Source organism: Pipistrellus kuhlii, unplaced genomic scaffold (genome assembly GCF_014108245.1).
Source record: "Pipistrellus kuhlii isolate mPipKuh1 unplaced genomic scaffold, mPipKuh1.p scaffold_m20_p_86, whole genome shotgun sequence".
Lineage (NCBI taxonomy): Eukaryota > Metazoa > Chordata > Mammalia > Chiroptera > Vespertilionidae > Pipistrellus > Pipistrellus kuhlii.
The window spans coordinates 639,037-660,853 of NW_023425591.1; the positions used below are offsets into that span (position 1 = coordinate 639,037).

At 44.8% G+C, this 21,817-nt stretch overlaps 1 protein-coding gene and 1 long non-coding RNA gene across 5 annotated transcripts in view; both read left to right on the top strand.

Annotated features, from left to right (window-relative positions):
* Positions 1 to 21,817, top strand: part of RBM33 (RNA binding motif protein 33) — a 110,688-nt gene that overhangs the window by 78,841 nt on the left and 10,030 nt on the right. For 2 of the 4 annotated variants that reach the window (XM_045577224.1, XM_036425834.2), the window contains 3 exons: positions 2,720 to 3,340; positions 18,175 to 18,384; positions 19,449 to 19,637. In XM_045577224.1, the coding sequence (XP_045433180.1) occupies positions 2,720 to 3,340; positions 18,175 to 18,384; positions 19,449 to 19,637 (1,020 nt within the window). The remainder of the gene's footprint in view (positions 1 to 2,719; positions 3,341 to 18,174; positions 18,385 to 19,448; positions 19,638 to 21,817) is intronic. The other 2 variants (XM_036425835.2, XM_045577225.1) reach the window with 2 other exon arrangements.
* On the top strand, positions 8,185 to 11,540 carry LOC123651823. The gene is made up of 2 exons (XR_006740781.1): positions 8,185 to 10,525; positions 10,563 to 11,540. It is a non-coding gene; the product is annotated as an uncharacterized LOC123651823 (long non-coding RNA).

A 21,817-nucleotide genomic window follows, 5' to 3' on the forward strand; every position in this document is an offset into this window, starting at 1 on the left:
TGGTAAAGCTTGATGACAGTAATGCTAGGCCAGATTCGGCCTGTGAGCTGTAGTTATTTAGCTGGTTCTCAGTATGGGCCCTTTTACGCTGTGCATGGCTAGAAGAGAGGACCACTTTTTTTTTTTTAACCTTAAAATACTTTTTTTTGGGGGGGGGGGATGTTATTTCGACTTGTTCCATTCTTGCTGATTTTCAGTAGGTATAAGTATTAAGAATGAAGAGTACATGAAAGTGTATGTGGCCTGGTTTCCAACTGAGATCTTATTTGCACCTTGATTGAGTTGTGGCCACTTGATTATTTTTTTTGTCTAGTGGTGTTAGTACAGAATTGGTCCTGAACTTTTTAGTTAGATCTTGCTAAATATTGGTAAAATCTGTGTCACCTGGGCTCCTGGAAAAGAAATGGCTGCACTTGTCTTATGCTTCCATGCAGTCAAGATCTAATCCTAGCCTGCTGCCAGAAGGACAAATTCATGCTGTGTGCAGTGTCTGTAAGTCCTGGGCTCTAATGGGTCTAGGTGTCTAGTGGAGCATAGGTGAGAAACGCCCACCAGCACCACACCATGTCCCTGAGCAAGTCACTTCACACTTCCGTTCTCACAAGCCTCGGCTTCTTTAGCCGTGGAGTACATGTGCCTGGGACATGGTATTGACAAAATTTATGTAGAATATTATAAATTAGTGTCATGTGCAAACTTAATATAAAAGAATGTCGTGAACATTCTTTGATAAAGATATAGGCAAGTCATGTTTTCTTAATTATATAAAAACCAGTCAACACTAATAGTTAAATTTGAAGGGAAGTCAGATTTTCTGCTAATAAATAGTAAGCAGTTGTAATGCGTTACTAATCAGAAGTGTCAATATAAAGTAAAAACATGGAGTTGACATTTAATAAGCTCTTAATAGAAGAAGGGTGACTTTTGGTTTTAAAATCAAATATATGAAAAAATAATGTAGATTTACAGACTGGATTGGGGCAGTTTATAAAAAGAAATCTTTGCTAAAATTTTTATCCTTCTTTTACTCTACATAGCCAGCTCTCCACTCATTACAAACTGGTTCAGAAAAGTTAAGTTACAGGCACTTTTATAACAGACTAAATAAAAGGACAAAGTGGCCTTTTAGGCACAGCCTTGTGACCATGTGTGCGCAGTGTCTTCATTTGTGTGCTTTCAATTTTCTGGGCACAGAGAATGGAACAGAAGTAAAAATTTTTTTACATCTTAAAATGTCTTCTCTTTGCTTTGTAGTTTATTTTCTTACATTCACCCAATCGATAATGATATGATAAAGGACATACGTATATAGAAGTATTCCCAGCTATGTTCTTGAACATATTTGAACTCTTTCTTGGTTGCTTGGGGACATATCTGTTACTGCATTGAGGCAGTGGGCCCTGACCTGTCACTGCTCTCCAGCTGTCCGGCCCCTGCACTCTTTCAGTGCTGCCCACTTGTTACACCTACCTTTGTGGCCTCATCGAACTTCAGGCTTGCCGTTTCACATCTGCCCTAAACTTTCAGTTAGATAGCTGACTTGGTCAGGATGGCTTCTAAAATGACAAGCAAGCCCTCATGAGGACCCGACTCTGTCCTGTAGGTCAAGTGCATGGGCTCTGGGGGCACCAGTAGGGTCTGCAGCTACAGTTTGGTTTTAACTTCTAATTTTTAAGGTTTGTTTGTTAATAGCTGGCCTCTAGATAGATTAAATTCTATTACAATAGATCGAGTGTATCTGTGATGCTTTTAAAGAAAATTATTGCCATTTTAAACAAATGCCTAACTTACTTTTTTTAATCCTCACCTGGGAATATTTTTCCATAGATTTTTAGAGAGAGAGTGGAAGGGATGGGGAAAGAGAGAAAGAGAAACATAGATGTGAGAGAGACACATTGATTGGTTGCCTCTTGGACATGCTTCAGTTGGAGAGGGGATTGAATCTGCAACTGAGAGATATGTGTCCTTGGCCAGAATGGAACCCGGGACCCTTCAGTCCATAGTCAGTGCTCTGTCCACTGAGCTAAACAGACTAGGGCTAAATGCCTAACTTTTAATAAACTTTCCTTATTGCATGGTTTTGGTGAAAGTTATCAGACTTCTGTGACAGTTTTTTGGTAGATTCTCAGAATCGTTTGGGGCTGGCATATTAGAGCTTTCCTTAGATAGCATTAATATTCCAATACTGCCATTGACAGCATTTTGATTCTGAGGAGAGTGCATGAGTTCAAGGTCAGGGAGATTGACTTGTGCTGTTCATTACAGCCAATTATTCTGTGACAAATGAGTTTGAGATCAGGCTGAAATTCTGTACGAAAAATCAATAGTTCTAATCAGGCCCCTTCAGGTCATTTACACCCACCTTTTGTTGGCTCGTCAGAGAAGAGCCAGATAAAACCTGTGTGACAGTGCGCCCCTACTGTAGCTATTTCCATTCGAAACATATTTTGATACCTTAAATGAATGGTTTAATTGGCTTCAAACTTATAAATAAAAGGAAATGTATGTTCTTTTATTTTTTAATATTCTGATAAGATTTTCTAAGTTAGCTGTTGCATAGTTTCCCCCTCTCTACAGAGGAAGAAGTTATACTTCAAGTGTTTTTCAAATTTTGAATGAAAGGGTTTTATAATTTGCATTTTCTGAGTTTGTAGAAATACGCTGGCAAGGTCGCCTTGTCTGGCGCTGCCAGGTAAACCGTGTGTGTTCTCTGATCCAGTTTCCCGATGAAGATGAGGAAACGAGGCTGTACCGCTTAAAGATAGAAGAGCAGAAGCGCCTGCGAGAGGAGATCCTGAAGCAGAAGGAGATGCGCCGGCAGCAGCAGGCCGGAGCCAGGAAGAAGGAGCTCCTGGAGAGGCTGGCACAGCAGCAGCAGCAGCAACAGCAACAGCAGCAACTCTGCAGCCCCGGGGCCCCTGTGGAGCGGGAAGAGCCGCCAGCGTTGCCGTTGCCCACGAATGGAAACCCCTTGCTGCCCTTCCCTGGTGCCCAGGTCCGACAGAATGTGAAAAACAGACTTCTCGTGAAAAACCAAGATGTTGCTCTTTCAAGTCTTCAGCCGAAAACGTCAAACTTTGCGCCATCTGGTGCTCACATGCAGTATTCGGGACAGCCGGTGAAACCACTGAAGCACTTGAGACACAAAGTCCTGCAGGCACAGCCTGAGGATGGGGACGAGCTGCCCCCAGCACAGACCGCCCGAGTGATGGCCCTGCAGGGTCGGCCCCCGGACTCCAAGCCCGGCACCAAAAGGACTGTCATGCACCGGGCAAACAGCGGTGGCGGAGATGGGCCGCATGTCGGCTCCAAAGTCAGGGTGATTAAGTTGTCAGCTGGGGTAAGTTGACGAGGTCATTGTGCCTCTTAAATCTCCACATCCTTCTCTTAGGGTGCCCTAATTCCCAGAGCAGGAGTGTGAGCAGAGGGAGGCAGGTTGCTTCTGCACAGTCCCGTGGACCAGCCCCTCTGACGGGAAGCTGGTGTGAGAGCTGCCGTTTCTGTGCTGACCATAGTGTTCAGTTGTCTCTGTCCTTCACTTAGACCTTTCTCAGTTTTAGATTCTTTTTGAGGATAATTTGTGGTAGAATTACAAAATTTGTTTTAAATACAAAATTTCCTTTACCACAAAGCAAGCGACTTGTGTTTAGCTTTAGATTCAGGGGCAACAGAATGAGAAGAGTTCTACAGTGCGACATGGTGACCCTGGCCGGTCGGTGTTGCTCAGGGATTAGAGCTTCGGCCCGCACACCTGAGGGTCATTGGTTCCATTGGAGGTCAAGGGCAAGTACCTGGGTTGCAGGTCAGAGGTAAGCATACTTTTGTCTGTCTCCCTGTGACAGGGGCCGTTTTAGATCACTCTCTCTAAGGCTAAGGCAGTGTTTTCCAGCCTGGGTTGGACAATTCAGTTCTTGAACAGAGGCAAACAGATGTCTGTGGCACAAGGTTGTCCTTTCAAGAAGCTGTGGGTATATCCCTGCTTTTTTATAGAAGGGGTCTTAGCCTGGCTGTGCTGACAGGATTCTGCAGCACATTCTGATGGTTTGTGCAGATGTTTCTTGTCACAGTGCTGGTGTGTGTGGTTTGTCTATAACCTGAGGAGGAAAGGGGAAGCCGACCACAGCCGTTACCCTAAGGCCCTCCGGGGGGACAGTGCACAGAGGAGTGAAGAGGCACGTGGGGCATTATGTCCTGTGCTGTGCTCATGTGGGAACAACTTGTGAGCAATTTACTCAGTACAGTGCTAATTGCTTTTATTTCTGTGCTTGTATACTAAGACATTTGATAGAGTAATATGGATTAGAAATTCCATATTAATAGGACCTATAATTTTGTTTTTCTTGAATCTGTTTTCTCACCTCCATTCATGGTAATTCAAAATTAGCAGCTGGCCTCTATTCCATCAAATTATTTTACTATTATATGCCTTTGTTATTTTTACATGAGAACTCAAAAGTTAACCAGTTTTCCAGTGTGCGTGGCCTTTCGCTTTTGACTTTGTTTTAAGCATACTTTATCAGCGTTTCACTTTTCCCCTTGAGTTCTAAACAGGTGGTATGGGGCCAAGGTCAGGAATAGATCTTTCTAGTGACCTCCATGGGTGAGCTGTGGCTGGCAGAGAGCAGGGCCAAGTGCATTCAGAGTTCTGGCGGGCCTGCAGCTGAGCTGGGGGCTCGGCTAGCTCTGTGTCGAACAGCTTGCAAATGAGTCAACACCTTTTCTTTCAAAGAATTGAGCTAGTTACATTTTTGCTCTTTTTTTCTACAGGGTAAAAAATATTTTTTATATCATGCTATACTCAGAAACTATGTTGTATAATTTTACAATACACAGAAAAACAACAGGAATTTTACATGAAAATAACATTGGAGTAACTTTTTAGCTCTTTCTAATTCTTAAGTAATAAGTTAACTAACAAACCTGTCCGCAGTCTCCATGAGGATTTTTTCCAACAGTTCCTCCAGTAGCATGTTGGCTATTTTCAACTCTCTGAGGATACTGTGTGTACCAGTCAATAATGCAGATTTTGTAATAAAAGAAAACATGATAATTTCAAGAGAAACATCAAAATTGCTTTGTTCAAAGTAATGTCCATCGCTAGCTACACATTTCCCCCATCTTTCAGGTAATTTGTGGATACTGTCCCAATAGAACTTTTCTTGTTTTGAGGCAAACCATTCAGAGATCAAATTTTCCACTTTTGTACATTTTGAAGTGCTTCTCAGAAAGTGCGTGTGCCATCGATCTGAACAAGTGGTAATCTGAAGGAGCAAGGTCTGGTAAATACAGCGGCTGGGTTAATACTTCCCAGGCAAGATCTGTTAACATTTTTTTTGTTTGTTTGTTTGAATTTTTATTGCGGATTTTTTTGTTTGTTTGTTTGTTTGTTTTTACAGAGTGGAAGAGAGAGGGATAGAGAGTTAGAAACATCAATGAGAGAAACATTGATGAGTTGCCTCCTGCACACCCCCTACTGGGGATGTGCTTGTAACCAAGGTACATGCCCTTGACTGGAATCGAACCTGGGACGCTTTAGTCCCCAGGCCGATGCTCTATCCACTGAGCCAAACAGGTTAGGGCTTTTAAGGTGTCTTTAATTTGAAGTGTGATATGGTGCGTTATCATGAAGCAAAATTACTTTGCCGTGTCTTCTGGAACATTCTGGTTGTTTTACGATGCAAGTGTAATTCAGATTGATTATTTGTTATCAGTAGCAATCAGTATTAACAGTTTCACCTGGTTTTAGAAGCTCATAATACACCACACCTTCCTGATCCCACCAAACGCAGAGCATTGTCTTCTTTCCGAAGCGATTCGGCCTTGCAGTCAATGTTGATGGTTGACCTGGATCAACCCATGATTTTGTGCATTTGGGATTCTCAAAATAAATGCACTTTTCATTGCCAGGCACAATTCTATGCAAAAAAGACTTTCTTTCCTGCCCTTGAAGCAGCATTTTACTGATGACTTCAGTTTTCCATTTGTCTTTCATTCAGTTGATGTGGCACCCATTTTTCTTCCTTTAAAATCTTTCCCATTGCTTGTAAACAATCGGAAATTGTTTGCTCAGCAACATTTAATCTTTCTGCAAGTTGTTTTTGAGTTTGACACGCATCTTCATCCAATGCTTGTAATTGTTGGTCTTCAAACTTTTTCGGTTAACCTGGACATTTTTTGTCTCTTACATCGAAATCATATTTTTAAAGCATTTAAACCAGTGTTCACAGTATCTTGAGATGGAGCATGTTCACCATAAGTTTCCTGAAGTATTCAGCAGCACTTTTCTTCAAAATAATGAATTAAAACTTCCCACAAATGTTCTTTTATTAGCATGAAACTTGACATTTTTAAGCATAAAAATATCTGTGATGTTAACACCTTCAGAAAATTTGACATGAAGTTTTGAAGCTTGTTGTCAATACAATAAAATAGCATACATATCAAATCGTACATATATCAACATATGTGTAACTCCAATATTGAAAAACAAACAAACACAAAATGGCATTATTAACGGGTACACCTAGTAAATGCCTTGTTTATGTCTCTCTGACCTGGAAAAATAGTATTTTCAAATGGTCATGGTGTGTGTGTGTGTGTGTGTGTGTGTGTGTGTGTGTGTGTAGGAGCTATTTTTAAGAGCATATTCTTAATTGTATTTATTTCAGGCAATACAAAAGGAAACAGTTCTGTTAAGTGTTGCGTGTGCATATTTCTTCTGATTTTAATTTCTATGTTAGCTGTGGCATTAATGCCCTGGGCCTGGCCATGAGTGCAGGTCTGAACTGGCAACTCCAGTAAGGCTTTGACAGGGTCTTAGAATTTGGGAGGATCAGCTTATATACTGTACCTGTGCACGGTATTATTTATGCACTTCAGGTTCATAACTAACTAAATAATTGGTAATTATTAATATAATTAATTTCTGTGTTCTTGTATGTTCACAATGAGCTTCTTTATATTCTGTTAGTACAAAAGTATAGTAAATATCATATTTATAAGGTTTCTTAGAGAGGTTTATTTGGGAGTCTGTTTTATTTCCTTTACTAGAAGGGGTGGGTCCCTCAGCTCGGCCTGCACGCTCTCCAATCCAGGACATCCCTCTCGCAATCTGGGACCACTGGCTCCTAACCGCTTGCTTGCCTGCCTGCCTGCCTGATCACCTCTAACCACTCTTCCTGCCTGCCTGATGCCCCTAATTGCTGTCCTCTGCCAGCCTGATCTCTTCTAACCGCTCCCCTCTGCTGGCCTGATTGCCCCAACCACTCTCCTCTGATGGCCTGATTGCTCCTAACTGCACTCGCCTGCCATCCTGATCACCCCTAACTGCTCTCCCCTGCCTGATTCCCTAACTACTCCCCCTTCCTGGCCTGATTGCCTCTAACCGCTCCCCCCTGCCAGCCTGATCGCCCCTAACTGCTCCCCTGCCTGCCTGATTGCCCCTAACCTGCCTCTGCCTCTGCCTCAGCTCCTGCCACTGTGGCTTTGTCTGGAAGGACATCAGGAAGACTTCCGGTCTAATTAGTATATTACCCTTTTATTAGTATAGATCCTTCTCTGACCTAAGCTGGCATCGATGTAGTTAATTACATTACTTTTTGTATCAGTGATCTGCTGGTCCATGTTGTTGACTCTGGACAGGACAGGAGTCAGTCTGCAGTGTTGTTCCTAAAAGTGCCCTGTTGGTGATCCAGTCAGGGTGTGTTCCTGGGGTGGTTAGGGAGCAGTTGCCTTGCACTCACGCCAGAACAGGCTGCAAGTGCCTTACAGCCGCAACAGGTGGTTCTCTGTGCTTGACTTGTGAGGTGATGGTGCTTCAGCACAGAGTTCTCTTCTCTCAGTATCCATATTGTGCTACTTATAATCAAATAACTTGTCTTTAGATTTTATTAAATTGGGTTTTTTGAAAAGTGAAAGAGCCTGCGACTTAAGGCAGGTTTTTAGTCTGCTCTTCTGTTGCTTATCTTTGAGTGATGTTAGTTTATGATCCTCCTTCCTCTTGGTTGTAGCAAGTGCATGGTGGGCACACGAAGCCTTTCTTTTATTCTTTTAAAAAAATATATTTTATTGATTTTTTACAGAGAGGAAGGGAGAGGGATAGAGAGTTAGAAACATCGATGAGAGAGAAACATTGATCAGCTGCCTCCTGCACACCCCCTAATGGGGATGTGCCCGCAGCCAAGGTACATGCCCTTGACCGGAATCTAACCTGGGACCTTTCAGTCCCTAGGCCGAAGCTCTATCCATTGAGCCAAACTGATTTCAGCATGGCTCCTTTCTTGATGTTGGTTTTCACAGTCCTGGTGACCATGCTTGTCTGGGTTTACCACTCACAGTCACTCTTCACTTTCTCCATGGGTTCTCTCTTGCATCCTGATTGTTGTAGCCTTTTGGAAATTCATGTTCGTGGAGCATGGAAATTGAAGTGCTCCCTCCCCAGGACCGGGAGTGTGCATTTGTACATGATGCTGGCCCACGTTCAGATGGTTGTCTATAATTAATTGCCCTTGGGACCCTGAACAGTTATTTCATTTTTCTGAACCTCAGTCTCTAGTCTATAAATGAAATTGCTAAGGTTGGAGTGAAGGATGAGTACATGCAGCCTCCTGCACGCCCCTTACTGGGGACTGAGCCCACAGTCTGTGCAAGTGCCCCGACCAGGAATCAAACTGTGACCTCTTGGTTCATAAGTCGACTCTCAATCACTGAGCCATGCCGGCTGGGCTCTTCAGACATTTTTAAAGAGGAGTCTTAGCTAAATATTTTGTCGAATGCCCTTTAATTTGCTTTGTCTCCCATTTTCCCAAGAGGGACGTCAGATGCAGAGAAGGATGTTCTGCCCTCCTCCCAGTCCTACTGGTGGTTTGTCCAGTGTTGGCACTTGGATCGTTGAGTCAGGTGGTGTTGGCCAAGTCTCTCTATTTTAAGCCATAGCCTTACCCTTTGTACTTGATAAGTAATTCATGGGAAGAGCTTTGAGATTAACGATCCCATTTCTTGTGGATTTGCAGCGTGTTAACAACACTGACATTTCCAGGGCCAGCGCTGCATTTCTGCTTGTTATCTGTCGTGTTTCTGCCGGGGGTAGCTTTCTCTTTGCCCTTGCTTATTTATTTGTTCATTTGTTACAGCAACATGGGCTTTGAATACTTACTTTACACAATGAATTGTTATTAGTATTATTTATTTGGGTGTTGGAATGGTCCCAGTTGGCACGGGACCATGGTAAGTTGGTGCTGTCCTTGGAGTGTCCCCAGCATTCCTTGGACACACCCTTGCTTTTGGTGCAGTTTTAGATTCCTCTTACGGCTTCTGGGCCTCAGTTCTGCAGCAGCCCTGTGTCCTCCAGCCCCGTGTCCACCCAGACTTGCTCACGGGGTGTCACTGCATCTGAGCCCTATCAGCATGTCCGTCCATCTAGGGTGAGTTCCAAGACAGAAGGTGAATCAAGAGATCTGTATCTGTTGGATTCTTTTGTATATTACATTTCTTGAAATAGGTCATCAACACGAGTAGAAAATACTTTGTACTGCATTGAATTCATTTTTGAATGATTGTCCTGTGTGAGAATTCCAAGAGGATTGAACACCATTATTTAAGTATTAAAATGAGTTTCTGTAGACCAGGGTTAGTGTCAGGCATGTTCTTCTGGCAGGACTGAGGTCAGGGTCCTGCAGGGAAGGAGGCTGTCCTGAGGAGTCAGGCCCTGCCCTCTATGGCAGGGGTGGAGTGCATTGGCAGTGGCTGTCACAATAGACCTGACTTGGGGCTGAGGAGCTCCCCGGTGCTGTGCCGGCTCCGGGGTGTCACATTGCGGGTCACAGCAGACTGCGGGTGTTGTGAGTGTCTTAGGGAGATCTGAAGAAATGCCTGAGAGAGAGAAGGTGCTGGTTGCCTGGGGAGAGCACAGGAAGGAGAAGCCTCTCTGGGCAGAGGGGAAGAGCATGCAGAAAGTTCCTGTGGCAAAGAAGCCACAGCCCATTTTCTAACGGAGGGAAGGTCATGCCAGGGCCAGGGAAGGCAGTCGGACATGAGGTGTCAGAGGACATGCCTGTGATGAGAAGATCAGAAAGTGAGGGAAACTGAGTGGGAAAGACCCTGCTCTGTGTGGATGGGGAGGCACCTCAGGACGTGCGAGCCCGACTCCCCCCTTGCCCGTCTGCTGCTCTCAGCCAGGGCAGGCAGCAGTTTCTGCCTTGCAGAGCCTGGCCTCACCCCTTCGGGGGGGCTCTCTCTGGAAGAGTCGTGAGTTCAATGCTCTGTGGCTGGAGGAACCCACATTAGCAGTCGTCTCCTTTTCAGACCAAGATTCACGTGGCAGGAATTGGAGTATGACTCCCTCAGAGGCTCAGGGCTTTACTTTGTTCCTCCAAAGGCCAGTTAATTTTGCTTCTTAAAAATTTCCCCAAACCTAACAGAGCTCAGGGAGAGAGAATGTTGAGAGAAAGCCCTGAGTCTCTGCCGTTTGCCACCTGCTGTCAGATCCAGTGTGTGTGCCCATCGAGCTCTTCTCCAGGAAACACAAGTGCTTTGAGGTCTGTCTGCTCCGTGTTTTGTCACAGCTCAGACCCTTTCCGAAATGTTACAGGAAGCACTCTAGATGGACGTTGTTGAAGTATTTGTGTGCTCGCCATATGTCAGCGGAGCTTATTGCAGAGAATAGGTGAATGCTGCAAAGGGGACGTGTTCTCCCCTCAGGCTGCAGCTTTAATTAGGGAATTGACCAAGGAAGGAGCCTGAATGAGAATGGTAGCCTGCTTATTTCTCCTTAGCGGTTATCCTTCAAAGACAAAATGGAGCCTTAAATGTGTTTGTATTTAGGAACTTGGCATAGCATGCATATCATCTGTTGTCCGGCTTCTGGGTGAGCTGCAGATTACAGGGGGCGGCCCAGCATTGTTGTGGTTAATAGAAACCTGTGCGGGGAGGTCTGCGGGCTGTGAGATCGTGCATGGCCCTGACAGTGAGGGGGCCTTATCGGAGGGAGAATTCACAAGAGGCTGCCCTGGGACCCCAACCACTGTCCTTCGGTGTGTCCTGACAATGTTATCTGTCCTCTCAGTACGGAGTATCAAGTGTCTGTCATGAGTACAGAAATTAATTTAATGTCACCTGAAGACATGCAATTAATCTTTTAGAGGTTTTCATAATACCTTTACAGAAAGAGTTGCCAGTTTGGCGGATTTGGACTTTGGGGTTTAGGAGAAGATAAGGAAAATTAATTTTTCATCGGGTTAATACAAGCTAGCAGGGCCACAAAGGCTGAGAAAAATGGTTGGGGAATTTGTCAAAGTGTTGTCACTCTAGAATAATGCTGCTTAGTGTCTGATAGGTGTAATCAAGAGTTGAGATTTCTATAGAGAGGGATTAATCAATTTGCTCACTAGTGAATGCACGTCAGCGATATCACTTCTTCATGGGCTTTAAGAATGAAAATAAGATTTGATCTGTCAAATTGCAGGGTGCCCTGACAGTATCAATAGGCCTTTTTATCTGTACATTTAAACCACTCGTTATAAATAAATTTGTCCTGCTCTTGATGGTGGCTAAAAACTGCATTTTTTATAATGATTAAGCAGATAAAAAGTATTCACTACTCTTTCTTAATTCAGGAAGCTTTCTTTATATTTAAGAAAAACCTATCTTAAATACATTTTATGGTGCATTAAAAGATAATTGTTTGGGGGGGAAAAACAACAAAATATTTCTAGTTTTGTGTACTATAGAACAAACTTCTTTTTAAAAATATATATATTTATATTGATTTTAGAGAGTAAAGGGAGGGAGGGAGGGAGGGAGGGAGGGAGGGAGGGAGAGAGAGAGAGAGAGAGAGAGAGAGAGAGAGAGAGAGAGAGAAATATTAATGATGAGACAGAATCATTGATTGGCTTCCTCCTTCTCTCCCACACTGGGGATTGAGGCCACAACCCTGGCATATGCCCTGACTGGGAATCGTACCGTGACCTCCTGGTTTATAGGTTGATGCTCAACCACTGAGCCATACCTGCCGAGCCCTAACTTAGTTTTTTTCTCATCTGTTTGGAGGAAGTGAAATATTTAAAACCATGTCTAAACACACTGCTGTGGAAGGAATGGTGTAGGCCTTATAGGAGGGAGATTCACAAGAGGCTGCCCTGGGACCCCAACCACTTTTTTGGACTACAATATAATTTGCCATCCACAGATGACCAGTTATTTCCTTACGTTCAGATAACAGAATTCTGAAATTCCTGATTTGAATCGACAGTATTTTTTAATTTATATCTTTCAGTGCTGTAACAATATGCTTAAGTTCTAGAAGACTCCTAAATAAATGTATGCATTCAGTTTGGTCTGTCCCTGGGTGAGTCTGGCCACAACTAGTGAAGTATAGTTTGGCTCTTCGCCAGTGTTAATTGAAATAATTCTGGAATTAATTTTTGGTAAGAATTTGAAAACGAAGACTTTTTCTCTTATTTGGGGAAAAAAGCCTATTCTTAAAAAAAAAAAAAAAATTTATTGTTAAGAGTATTATAGATGTCCCCCTTCACCCCCATCTTGTACCCCTCTACCCAGTTTCTGCCCTACCCCAGGCCTTCACCACCTTAATCTCTTCCCATTCCTCTACCCTCTTTCCCTTTGAGAGTCTTAGTCTATTTCATGTTTCCATCCTCTGATTCTATTTTATTCATCAGTTCGTTTTGTTCATTAGATTACTTGTTCACTTATTTTATTTTCAATTGTTAATAGATATGTATTTATTTCCATTTTATTGTTCATATTTTAGATCTATTATTTTTTCTTCTTCATCTTTGTTTTCCTCCTCTTCTTAAAGAATACCCTTCCACATTTCATGTAGTACTGGGTTGGTGGTGATGAACTCCTTTTGCTTTTTCTTGACTCTGAAATTCTTTATATCAGCGTTTTTCAACCGCTGTTCCGCGGCACACTAGTGTGCCGCGAGATGTTGCCTGGTGTGCCGTAGGTGCAGACAAGACAAGAATTTTATAATTTTTCACTATTTTGTTTACTTAATATTTCATAATAAAGTAATTATAAAATACTTTCTTTGTGTTTATTTGATTCCTATTCAAGAGAATTACTTTATATATAGTCAATATAGGCACAGAGTTAAATTTTTTAACATTTTCTAATGGTGGTGTGCCTCGTGATTTTTTTCATGAAACAAGTGTGCCTTTGCCCAAAAAAGGTTGAAAAACACTGCTTTATATGACCTTCAATTCCAAATGATAGCTTTGTTGGGTAGAGTAATATTGGTTGTAGATCCTTGCTATTCAACACCTTGAGTATTTCTTGCCACTCCCTTCTGGTCTGCAAAGATTCTGTTCAGAAATCAGCGACAATAGGTAATTAACTGTTTTTCTCTTGCTGCCTTTAATATTCTCTCTTTGTCTTTAACTCTTGGCATTTTAATTATGATGTGTCTTGGTGTGGGCCTCTTTGAGTTCTCTGCTCTTCCTGTACTTGTAAGTCTATTTCTTCACCAGTTAGGAGAAGTTTTCTGTCATTAATTCTTCAAATAGGTTTCAATATCTTGCTCTCTTTTCCCTGTGACACTCCCATAATGCGAATGTTGGTACAATTAAGTTGTCCCAGAGGCTTCTTACACTAATGTTCATATTTTTGGATTATTTTTTCTTTTTGCTCTTTTCATTGGCTATTTTTTGCTTCCTCATATACCAAATTGTTCTTTGTTTCATTAATGTATTCTTCATTTCTGATTGGTATTTTTTCATGTCTTTGATGTTCTTACTGATTTCCTTGAAAGTCTCACTAAGTCCCTTGAAGCTTTCATTAAGATCCTCGAGCAATCTTAAAACCATTGTTTTGAACTCTGTATCCAGGAGTTTGCTTGCTTTCATTTCATTCATTTGTGATGTTTGTCTTCACATTTTGGCTGCTTCCCTGTGTTGGTTTCTGTGTATTAGGTAGAGCTGCTATGTCTCCTGGAATTTGTAGAACAGCCTTTTGTATTAGGTGTCCTGTAGGGCTCAGTGGCTCAGCCTCCCATCACCTGAGCTGGGCACTCTAGGTGTGCCCCTCGGTGGGCTGGTTGCACAGTCTTGTTGTATTTGACCGGAATCGAACGTGGGACCTTTCAGTCCGCAGACCGACGCTCTACCACTGAGCCAAACTGGTTTCGGCTTCTTGTTGTATCTGAGTCTTGATTGCTGTTGGTGTCACTGGGAGGAATTAACCTCCAGGCCAATTGGCTGTGAGGACCAGGTATGTCTGCAATGAAAGAGCTGCTGTGCAGTAGACGTCCCTATGGAACAGGACTTGCTTTAGTGAGGCTTTGGTGCTCACTGAATCTGCCCCTTGAGTGTGTTGCTTGTGGATGGTAGTATTATAATCTGGTATGGTCTGAAGCTGTCCACTGGGTACACTGGCTCTGGGGCTTCCTGGGAGGTGCAAAATCAACTACTGCCTCGGGCCACCCAACAGGAACCACAGAGTGATCTGCAGATAGCTGCTACTTACTTGTATTGGGCGAGAAAGTCCCCAGGTGAGGCCCAACTGTGATGCAAGGCAGGCCGGTGCTAGTGCTGGGTCTTGGGCCTTTTATTGATAAGTTTGGGGCATGCTGACTCCAGCTGCTACTTGTGTAAGAGATTTTAGCAATGTCTGAAGCCTGAACCAGGATAGGCCATTCATATGGAAAAGCGGCTTTAAACAGCGTGGGTGGGGCAGCAAATTGGATGGGGCAGAGTCTGAGGGAATCATTAGAGTGGAAAGGAGGAGAAATGGGGGGAGGGGAGAGGAAGGGAAAATGGAGAGAGAGAGAGAGAGAGAGAGAGAGAGAGAGAGAGAGAGAGAGAGAGAGATTGATTGATTGATTTAGAGAAACACATAGAATTGGTTGCCTCTGGACACTCCCTGATCAGGCTTGGGGATTGAACCTGCAACCCAGTTACATGGCATTGAACCTCTGACCCTATGGTGCTCAGGCTGACTTGCTGGGCAGGACTCTGCTCTGTTCTCTGAAAGAGTGGTCTTTTTCTTTAAATAGTTGATAGAATTCATCACTGAATCCATTGGGGCTTAGACATTTCTTTCTGGGAGGTTTTTAATGAATTGGTTCTCTTCTCAGATTTAAAAAAAATATACATATTTTTATTGATTTCAGAGAGTAAGGGAGAGGGAGAGGGAGAAACATCAGTGATGAGAGAGAATCTTTGATTTGCTGCTTCCTGCCCACCCCCTGTTGGGGATTGAGCCTGCAACGCAGGCACTTGACCTTGACTGGAATCTACCCGACCTTGACTGGAATCTACCCCGGGGCCCTTCAGTCTGTCGAACTGAGTCAAATCAGCTAGGACTCTTCTCAGATTTTTAATGGTCTCTTTTTGCTATCTTCCATCTTTTATGGAGTTTGTTTATTTCATTGAAATTATCCAGTTAGTTGATATAAAGTTGTTCATGTCACCCTTTTTAATGTTCTGATAATCCCTCTTCTGTTCCTGATTTTGGTCATTTGTGTTTTCTCTTTTTTCTTGGTCAGTTTAAAGGGTGATCAATTTTGTTGATCTCAAAAATCCAACTTTGCTTTCCTTGATTTTTTTCTATTGTTTCTCTGTTTACTATGTCATTGCCTTTCACTGTGATCTTCCTTTCTTCTGTTTGGATTTGATTTCTTTTTATTTTTCTAGTTTATTCAAATAAAAGTTTAAGTTATTGATTATAGGTGTATTTTCTTTTCTGATAGAACTGTTTTAGTTGCATTCCCTAGATTTTACACACACACACACACACACACACACACACACACAAAAGGAGCCCAGCGCACTAAATCGCGCAGCCCCGCCCATCCACCCAAACTTCTCTACACTGAGCTTCACACGCCTGGCCCAGCCCCCCACCCCACCCCCACCCCCATCCCCCAATCTCTCAGGCCTTCTCTGGCCACTTCAAGCCCCATTCTCAGTCCCTCCAGTCGCCTCAGGCTGGTCCTGCCTTCTCCAGGCACCTTCCTGCTTCCTGGAAGCCTCCTGCCTGCTGCACTGTGCTCCTTCCTCTGGCAGGTGGGCGGTGGGGCTCTCTGAGTGTGAGCGGTGGGTGATGCAGGATGGGTAAGGAGGGAGATGCTATGGGCTCTCACCCCGCCTTCCCCAGCACGGGATGGTCTCACCTCCCACCTCCTTCGGGCAGCTCCCCGCTTCAGCCCTGTCTCTGTCTCTGTCTCTGGAGCAACGCCTCGCCTCGCACGCACAGGCAGCCTCCTGCAACCAGTCATTATGCATTACGGCCTCCCAACCATTAGCATATTAGCTCTTTTTTATTATTATTATTATACACACACACACACACACACACACACACATGTATATATTTCTGAGAGGGAGAAAGAGATAGAAACATCAGTGATGAGAGAGAATCATGAATTGGCTGCTAATTGCACAACCCTATTGGGGATGGAGCCTACAACTGGGCATGTGCCCTGACTGAAAATAGAACTATGACCTCCTGGTTCATGGGTCGACACTGAACCACTGAGCCACACCGGCTGGTTACATCCCCTTAATTTTGATATGTTGTATTTTTGTTCAGTTCAGTGGTCAGTCAGTTGGCCAGGAAGAGATTGTAGCCAGGTTCCTGGGGGCCCTCTGCAGGGAATCTGTGTGGTCAGAGTGGGCACTGGAGCCCATCAGGCTCTTACTTCCTGCTAGCTGCCTGAAACCCTGTCACTGCATGGGAAGGACTTCCTACACCATCAGTAGCTCTTCCATGACTGGAATTTCCTCAGTTTCTCGGATTTCTGGCTGGTCAACTATTGTTGCAAATAGGACCAAGGTCAGAGGCCATCAGATCTGTGGGTGCTTCCTGTTCCCTCCACCGACTTCACTGATGGTGCTGCCTGACGTTTCAGATCAGCTCTGTGACTTCCTAACCCGAGGCCCTATATCCATTGCTCTTGCTGCTCCACTTCCAAGGCCGGCAATTCTTGTTTTGCCCAGTTATATGCTTTGGGTTGGGGGTGGGGAGGCTTTGCTGCTCTCTCTGTGCTTCCATAGCCAGAAGACCACCTGTGACTTTTAATCTCATTTTTCCTTAGTTTGGACTGTTTTTGCAAACATTTTACCTATTCTTGGCTTGCTCCAGTCCCTGTTCCTTCCCTTTGTTCCATTAAACTGTCTTCAAAAGATACATTTAGAGGGAAAAGAGACAGAAAATATAGGGGCTGCTTCTGGGCTAATTTACCAAGCTCCTCTTGGAAATACTGCATAACTCAGCAGTCTGCATGGGGAAGGTTAGCCATTGACCAATATGTTTCTGTTTATGTTGGGAGCAGAGTGTAGTGCTCAGAGAGGTCTGAGCCTAGTTTCACCTTCAAGCATCCCTTTCTGATAAGATGACATAATTTGGCAGGTCCAGGTCTGACTTTCTTGTATCCACTTTTCTGTCTCGGTCACCAGCTCCCTGCTGGGAAGATGCTACATTTCACACTGAAAGTGGCCAACAGGCACAGCCAGATGGCTTTTTGCTACCCGGTGGAGTTAAGACTCTCAGTGTAGCTTGAGTGTGTGCTTACTTCTTCACTGATTAACAGTATTTAAGGTCATGAAATGAGGGAACAGTAGTAAAAGGCAAAAGGTTAGATTTCTGATACTTGTAAACTCTTACTAGAATCCAGGAGTTCCTCCTCTGAGTCATTGAGTTGGTAATGGCACTTGTGACTCAACAGGACCCCTGAGCCCAGAGTCCATGTGCAGTGTTGTGTCTGAGGAAGGACCGGCTGGACACGGCCCGGGATTCATGACCACAACCAGAGGACAAGGGAGCATGGTGGCCTGCTTCCCTTAAATTTAAGAGTTAAAATCATTGATTATGCAAACTCTCAGATTCTAACACAAACACACATGCAGATGGGAAATGCATGTTGAGTATGAAGTATTTTTTAAGTTAAGCAATATTTTACTGAGCTAAACAGCTTTCCCTTTAATTGCAGACCTCTTGAGTGGGTACACTAATCCAAGATCTTACTGTTTTTCATTTCAAAACTGTTACTTAAACCCAAACACTGTCAAGTGAGAAATGTCCTAGTGGCTCTAGTGAAACAACAGGTTTGGTTTTCCATTGTTTGATGGTTTTGTGTCTCAGTGGGACACTGTCCGATGGTGGGAGGGCTGGCTGGCTGTGCAATTGCTGACCAGTATGCCTTCTTGTTCCTTCCAGCAGGGAGGAGAGAGCGATGGCTTTTTTCACCCGGACGGCCAGCCCCAGCGGCCTCCCCAGCCTCCAGAAGTGAGACAGCAGCCTGTCCGCAAGGTGACGCTGACCAAGGGGGCCCTTCAGCAGCCCCAGCACCTGCCAGTCGGGGCCCATGTGTACTCAGCAGGCCCTCCGGGCATCAAGAGCATCCAAGGGATTCATCCCACCAAGAAGGTACAGCTGTGTCCTCAACAGTGCTGGAAGTGTGAAGCTAGAATGGTCTGACGGGAAGGAGTGCCTGCATGCTTCCTGTCATGACTTCTTAATGATGCAGCTTTGGGACAGCACCCACCACCCAGGTTGCAGTAGTTTCCTGCTGCCCTGGAGATGGCCAGCGAGCATGCTCTCCTTTTCACCCACAATTCTAGGCCCAAGTCTGGGTAGGAAGCCTGGGAATTCTGGTACTCCTTGGTCACACCCACTCTGTGGCTGCTTCTAATGTGCATTCTGTGTTGGATGAGTTCTGTTTTCAAGGAGACACTTGGCATCAGTGTTCTGTCTTGTTTCCTAGTTAGAACAGACCAGAAAGATCAGCTCTGTCCTCTTTATTAAAAGGTCCCAGGACAGTGTTTTGAACATTGGACAGCTTTAGAAACTCCTGAGGTCTGGGCCCCACCTTAGGTCAGTGATGTCATAATTTTGGAGGTCAGGGTAGATGCCCTGTGTCCTTGGTTTGGGCTTTTGGTTTGATTTAAAGCTCTGCAGGTGAATGTAAAGGGCAGCAGCCAGGGGACCATTGTGACAGAAGTGGCCTTTCAGTTCTCAGGGTGCCAGTGCATGTGCGTACTTAACCACGTGAGCTGGATCTGTGAGGTTGTGGCTTGTGGTGCCTGTGTGGTGGCAGAGGGTTGCACCATCCCTGCGGAGTTGGCCCAGAGTATGGAGGGAGAAACTCAGGCTCTGGGGCATAAGGAACAACCTGAACCCGAAGTGTGCTGCTGATGTCTGTTGCTGGATCCCATGGGCCTGCTGCTTCATCCTTAGCACGGAGGGAACAGGTGCCGCCTCGTCCCTGCTGGGCTCCAAACCAGCTCTTGTCTTTTCCTGTCACATTTGCTGGGTGGTGGTATCCTCTTTAGACATTAAATTCTTTTCTGAGCACAGCAAATACTATAGGAAATCCTGTAGCTCGGGGTGTTTTTTAATGGATTCTAAGTTATTTGCTCACTGATATATCTTAGTAATTGTGCACAATAACCAAAGCTTTTGAATTGACTAGTTCCTCCTGTCGTTGGCAGGTCGTCATGCACGGGAGAGGCCGGGGAACAGCAGGGCCAATGGGCCGCGGGCGCCCGATGCCAAATAAGCAGAACTTGCGGGTGGTGGAGTGCAAGCCGCAGCCCTGCGTTGTGTCTGTCGAAGGCCTGTCGTCATCCACCACTGACGCCCAGCTGAAGAGCCTGCTCATGTCAGTGGGACCCATCCAGGTGGGCACCTGCTCCATGGCGCCTGTGCCAGTTGTCCAGTCTATGACTCAGTCACTTCCTGCTTTATCGTGAAGTGCTGGTTACTTTGTGTGAAAATAATGCTTTTAAGGAGGAGGCAGGTGTTACATCTCTTGTGCACACTTGCTGTCAGATCTTCTACCCCAGAGTTCGATTATTTGGGAATTTTCAGATGTTTACATATAAACTTTATGGAATAACTATTCCAACTGAACAGATGGTGCTTTGAAATCCTCAGATTATCCTAAAGTTCACATATGCACATGTATATATAGTTTTTTCACCCCAGTCACACATTTTATTTGTAACTAGAGACCCAGTTCATGAAAATTCATACACTGAGGGGGAATGGGGGGAACCTCTCAGCCCGGCCTGCTTTCTTGGGTAGGGTCCCCAGGCCTGTCCTAAGATCGGGGTCATTGGGGCTTTCTTTCCCCGGGCTGCAGGCAGCTGGCCCCACCCCCACTGCTGCCACTGCTTGTCATCTGTGCAGAGCTGCCCCCCTCCCCTGCCATCAGAGGCCCCCCTCTGCAGGCCACAGGCTGGGGTGCAATGGCTTGGCTGGCCTGGGCCTCCCTCTTTCTTTCTTGCCCTGCGAGGGGTCATTTGCCTACCTGATCGCCCCTAACTGCTCGCCTACCTACCTGATCACCCCAACCACTCTGCCTGCCTGCCTGATTGCCCCTAACAGGTTGCTTGGGGGCAGGGCCAGCCCGGCGAGGGGCCATCTGCCTACCTGATTACCGCTAACCACCGGTCTGCCTACCTGATCTCCCCTAAACGTTTGCCTGCCTATCTGATCTCCCCTAACCGCTAGTCTGCCTACTTGATCACCCCTAACCTGCCCTTTACTGCTTGCTTAGGGGCAGAGCCAGCACTGACTTCTGGTTGGTCAGCCTCTGGTCATTACTGGTCATTACAACCCAGGGTTTTTATATATTAAGATAATTAAAAAATTTTAAAGTAGCCTTCTTGACCTTAATTTACAGAAATAGCCTTTCACATTAACATCTGTGGGACTTGGATTAGATTTTACAAATAGGAAATAATGTGTACTGTATTTTGGTCTCCTAAAACTGGCTAATTCTGAGTGCTTAAGGGTCTCCTTGGGGTTGGCAGCAAATGGTAGGTCTCCAGTCCACTATAGACCAGGTTTTCCCAGGACCCTGTCGGTAAACCAGTGAGTAGGCGGCTCTCCCAGTTTCCTCTAGCAGTGCTTTCGCTGCTGCCCTCCCTGCCAGCTGGAGCAGTGCTTTCACTCCAGGCCCAGGCGGCCTGCCTGAGACAGAGCACTTACACCCTGACTGATGGGATGGCTTCTGAGTAACACAGTGCTCTGCTCCAGAGTGAATGGGGAACAGTTCAGGCTAGAGCTGATACAAGTAATTCATTCTTGATGTGTTTGGAATCTCCAGGTACTATTGAAATTTCCTAAAAGTAAACAATAACAAATACCTTTCTAAATACTAAAGCTTTCCACCGCCTCTCACTTTTGGGTTCTGAGAGAGATGTTAGGGTTCCTTTTATGTGTATGTAGTAATGACAAGTGAACCAAGAACTTTGGCCTATATCCTCAGGAGTGGCTTTCTGTGGCGTGGGGAGGGCATAGGGATAATTGTTTCCTGATAGTAGTGATCAGGCTACTTTGCAGGCACAGAACTGACACTAGATGATTGTTTTCAGGTACAAAATGTCATCTTGATTGGACACCCTCAGACCAACAGTAGCTAAGAATTTGGGGTCAGATCACAGGTCAGCGCTGAGGCCAGTGTCCTGCTGTCTCAGGGAGGAGGTGGAGTATGCATCCTTGGTAGTTCTGTCCATTTTCCAGACTAGAGTCTGTGTGGCCAGTGCTTACTCCATGGCACTGACCGAGGGAGGTTCAGTGGCTGCATTGCATTGGTCTTTCCTGAAAACTGAACTTTGTATGTTTGAGTTCTAGATCTCTTGAGTGATCTATTTCCCCTCCCATTTGTCATGTTTTTTTCTGTTCTGAAGAAGGATTAGAGGTCATCCTATCTAATAAAAGGGTAATATGCAAATTAACCATCACTCTGGCACAAAATGACGGCGCCCATAGCCAGAAGATGGCGGCGCCCAATTCCCTCAGGCCGGCCAGAGTCCCGAACTGATTACCATGGCAAGAGGACAAGGTTTTCAGC